The sequence below is a fragment of the Nansenia antarctica genome (genome assembly GCF_963989245.1).
Source record: "Nansenia antarctica genome assembly, chromosome: 8".
Classification (NCBI taxonomy): Eukaryota; Metazoa; Chordata; class Actinopteri; order Argentiniformes; family Microstomatidae; genus Nansenia; species Nansenia antarctica.
In genome coordinates, this window is record NC_137678.1 from 18,439,266 (window position 1) to 18,444,265 (window position 5,000).

General features: G+C 49.0%; 1 protein-coding gene across 1 annotated transcript in view; it reads left to right on the top strand.

Moving 5' to 3' along the window:
- cd9b (CD9 molecule b) overlaps positions 1 to 5,000 on the top strand; it is a gene marked incomplete at both ends in the record, with an annotated part of 18,914 nt that overhangs the window by 8,696 nt on the left and 5,218 nt on the right. The window contains 1 exon segment of the mRNA XM_080538704.1: positions 4,894 to 4,996. Coding sequence (XP_080394830.1) covers positions 4,894 to 4,996 — 103 coding nt within the window.

Genomic DNA, 5,000 nt, shown 5'->3' on the forward strand with positions numbered 1-5,000 from the left:
TTTGTTTTGCTGGTGTTAAGCAAAAGGTAGTTGGTGTCGCACCACTGCACAAAGCTCTCCACCAGGGCCGTGTACTCCTCATCCCTGTCGAAGTGATGTCACAATGAGACTAGGGGGGAAGTGATGTCACAGGGAGACTAAGGAGGAAGTTATGTCACAGGGAGTCTAGGGAGGAAGTGATGTCACAGGGAGACTAGGGAGGAAGCGCTATACTTCCCAGTAGAGACAGAATTTAGGGAATGATAGTAAAAGTAAGTGAGTAGCCTTGAGAACCGATGGTTCTGGAGCCTAACGGCCCTTAGGGGGCAGGAGCCTATCTCCTGTTTCCGTAGCGTGAGGCGGCTTGATGTACAAGTCCCCCCCCTGGACATGACGCTGGTATGTCGCAGGGTCTTACCCCCCCCAATCCAACCCTTAATGCTGAGTGCCAAGCAGGGAGGCATCAGATACCATGTTTATAGTCTTTGGTACGACTCGGCTGGGGATCAAACTCACGACCTCCCAAGGGCTCTGAGCTGGGAGGTTTAACCATAGTTAACTTCATACACACACAGACAGCATTCAGGGAGGTTTAATGGTAGTTAACTTCATAAACACACAGACAGCATTCAGGGAGGTTTAATGGTAGTTAACTTCATACACGGAGAGACAGCCTTTAGGGAGGTTAACCATAGTTAACTTCACACACATAGAGACAGCCTTTAGGGAGGTTTAAACATAGATAACTTCATACACACATCACTTCTCTTTCCACCTGACTGAAGCTCTTTGCATAGGCTTTGCATAATGACAGTTCAAACACAACCTGCTTTATCACCCTAACGTTAACCCTTATCTAACCTTAACTCCTCTTAACCCTTCCCTAACCGCTTTAACTCTCAACTTCCATCGGGTGATCAGGTCACCGTATATAATAACAATTGTTTTATTGCCATGCAATCAACTTGTCAGTCAATTGTTGGAACTTGGTATTTTATGCTCTAGGGAAGGGGTCGGCCATAGACGGCGCCCCTGGAGCAATTTAGGGGTTCAGTGCCTTGCTCAAGGACACCTCGATGCATGGCCAGCCGGGGTTCAAACCGCCGTGCACTGTGGCCTGCTTGTGTTCAGGTGCAGGGTCAGGGGTTAAGCAGGTGAAACATGTGGAAGGCACAGCAGCATGCTGGTTGTACGAGGTCATGACAGCTCCTGTGGAGTTCTCTAGAGAGTCGCTGCAGCCCTGAGGAGGACTACGGGTGGCTGATGACAACCATACGTTTGGATAATGACGATATTTGGAGCGTCTTTCTAAAGAGCCACGGACACTGTACGTATTCCTCTAAGTTTGGGAAACTTTCAGATAATTTCCATATGGAAACTTGGTAAGTTATAGGTATTATAGGTAATTATAGGAAAGTTTCCCAAAGTTCCGGGAATTCTTTTTTGGGGTAAAAGTGAGTGATGTCATCCTGTGGCCTAAAGCTGTGTCACATGTTTACCTCAGCCAATGAGCATGAAGCTAGGTCAACACCCTGCGAGACACAGAGGAGATGGTGTGTGTGTGTGTGTGTGTGTGTGTGTGCGTGTGTGTGTGTGTGTGTGTGTGTGTGTGTGTGTGTGTGAGAGAGAGAGAGAGGTAACTGCTAGTTAGTCGCCCTGTTATTCAGTCTCTGCAGTGTAAACTGCCATCTGCCCAAGGGCATCATGGGACATGTAGTACAAGTGTGCATTAAAACCAGATGGTGTAGCTCATCCTGCATGTCATCCCTCCTCTCTCTCTCACCCATCCTTCCTGTCATCCCTCCTCTCTCTCTCTCTCTCTCTCTCTCTCTCTCTCTCTCTCTCTCTCTCTCTCTCTCTCTCTCTCTCTCTCTCTCTCTCTCTCTCTCTCTCTCTCTCTCTCTTACCCATCCGTCCTGTCATTCTCTACTGTCTCTCTCCCAATAAAAGCATAAATCCCCTAAAAACATATTTTTAAAAACAACAACTAAAAACTTTCAGGGTTAAGTTTCAGTTCAGGTTGCTGGTGTTTATGACCTCTAGTAGCCTTTCCCAAAGCCCCGTTTTTATAAACCAACCTGTGAATTCCTCTCTTTTATAATGGACGCTAAGTTTAAGTGTGGAAGCACTTACAGCATGTTTATGTTGAGCTGTGGGCAGCGTGACTCACCAGGTTGTGTGTGTGTGTGTGTGTGTGTGTGTGTGTGTGTGTGTTTCTCAATGGACGTTTCTGTTTGTGGTACACCCAGAAACACCAGTTTGTCCTCATAGCTGTAGTTTTTAGTTTTTGGCGTGTGTGTGTGTGCGTGTGTGTGTGTGTGTGTGTGTGTGTGTGGGAGGTAACTGGAATCTGGAAAAGTAAGGTCTGTGGCATGTAACTTCCACAAGAAAAATGGTGTGTGTGTGTGTGTGTGTGTGTGTAATCCTTCAAATCCTGCATAACTGCCCCCTGGGTGTGTGTGTGTGTGTGTGTAGAAATGTGTAATACCTCAACCCCCACATTATAGGTATCACAGGTATGTTCGGTGAGGGGCTCCCGTGTGTGTGTGTGTGTGTGTGCGCCCCACCCCAGTGACTCACAGGTAACAGGAAGCTCCTTGCTGTGACCACCCAGGGACTAGTTAGTCACCGTCCAGACCACCTCCGTCACCACGGTTACCAACATCACCATAACATTACCGACAGCCGTTTTGGAACATACCTCAGGCGGGTTTCAACGTTGCAACGTTGGTGTGTGTGTGTGTGTGTGTGTGAGTGACCTGGTCTAGGTAGAGAATGACTCATGCATGCCGAATGCGTGTGGAAACCTTTGGAAGAGTCACTACAGTGTGTTAGAGACCCATGGTTAGTGGTCGGTTGTGTGTGTGTGTGTGTGTGTGTGTGTGTGTGTCTGAGTGTGTAAATGGACTGTACTTGTATAGCTCCTTATTCCAAAGCGCTTTACAACGGCCTCTCATACACCCATTCACACACACCCGCTCATTGGGAGCAGTTTGGGTTTTGGTGTCTTGCCCAAGGACACCTCGACACGTGGCCAGGAGGGCCGGGCATCGTGTGTGTGTGTGTGTGTGTGTGTGTGTATATAAATGTGTTATCTCTCAACCCCCATATTACAGGTATCACAGGTATGCTTGGTGAGGGGGGCCGTGTGTGTGTGTGTGTGTGTGTGTGTGTGTGTGTGTGTGTGTGCGTGTGTGTGTGGTGGGACAGGCAGTACCGTACATGTCGGGGCAGGGAGGGAGGGGGGGAGGGGAGGAGACGAGACGTGGGAGTGTCCTGCAGGCTGTTACACAACAGAGGTGTCAGCAGGGGCTGTGGCTGTGTGTGTGTGTGTGTGTGTGTGTGTGTGTGTGTGTGTGTGTGTGTGCGCGCGCGTGTGTGCGCGTGTGCGTGTGTGTGTCTCCAACACGCCGTGATGTCATGGATATGTGTGTGTGTGTGTGTGTGTGTGTGCATTCCTCCACGAACCTGCCATCTGAATTTGAATTAGAATTTGCCATTTAACAGACGCTTTTAATCCAAAGCGATTTACAAATTACAGATTACAGGGACAGTCTCAAAAGGAGTAAGTCAGGGTTGGACAGTCTCCCTGGAGTAATTTAGGGTTAGACAGTCTCCCTGGAGTAACTTAGGGTTAGACAGTCTCCCTGGAGTAACTTAAGGCTGAGGGCCCTACTGGTGGTGGTGTTTCAGGTGAGATTTGAACTCACAACCTTCTGATCATCAGTTCAACTCACTATCCACTATCCACCACCACTACCCCCAACTGCGGCTGGTCTGGGGTGCTTGTTTTGTTCCCTTTGTGTTGGACACACACACACACACACAGGAGAGACGTGACTTCATTGTGTGTGTGAGGGCATTCACCCTGTAGTCAGAGCTGTTGCTAGCTAAGCCAGAACAGTGTGAAAGGCTCAGAGCCGTGTGTGTGTGTGTGTGTGTGTGTGTGTGTGTGTGTGTGTGTGTGTGTGTGTGTGTGTGCGTGCAGACAGGTCCGACGGCTCACATGAAACCTTATCACAACGCTGGGAGGAAGGGGGGAGGGAGGGGGGAGGAAGGGGGGAGGGAGGGGGGAGGAAGGGGCGCCTGAAACTGAGGGAGGAGAGAGGCTCCTGGTTTATCAGGTCCAACAGCTCCACAGGGTGTGTGGGTGTGTGTGTGTGTGTGTGTGTTTAGGAGAATGATGATGTTTCATTTTAAAGGCCTGTTGGGTTCCATTCCCAAGTTCTGAAGTGGTTCTTTTACCTAAACCACCACAAACACACACACACACACACACACAGACCACACAAACACAAACACACACACACACACACACACACACAGACCAGACCACACTAGTGCTGTCATTACTATCACACTGACACTGCTCTGCTGAAGCTACTTCCTGTGTCCTGTTATCAACACGACTCATGTATGACATCACTGGTATGGTGTATGATGTATGGTATGATTGCTGCGAAAAATGGTACCCGATGCCTCCCTGCTTGGCACTCAGCATTAAGGGTTGGATTGGGGGGGTAAGACCCTGCGACATACCAGCGTCATGTCCAGGGGGTGTACTTGTACATCAAGCTGCCTCACGCTACTGAAACAGGAGATAGGCTCCTGCCCCCTAAGGGCCGTTGGGCTCCAGAACCATCGGTTCTCAAGGATACTTACTTACTTTACTTATGATTGCTGGTATGAACGTATCAACAGATGTTCATGTAGAAAACACACAAACATGGCAATGATACATGTTCATACGTGTTCATACATGACCAGACATGTTCATACATGTTCATACTTTTCATACATGACCACAATGTCTCATGATTCAACTAACAGAGGTGTGTGTGTCTGTCTGTGTCTGTGTCTGTGTCTGTGTCTGTGTCTGTGTCTGTGTGTGTGTGTGTGTGTGTGTGTGTGTAGCTGGCAGGTACAGGTGTGTTGGCGGTGGGTCTGTGGCTGCGTTTCGACTCCAGGACCGAGGGACTGTTCTCCACCGAGGACTCCCCATCTGTGTTCTTCACTGGTGA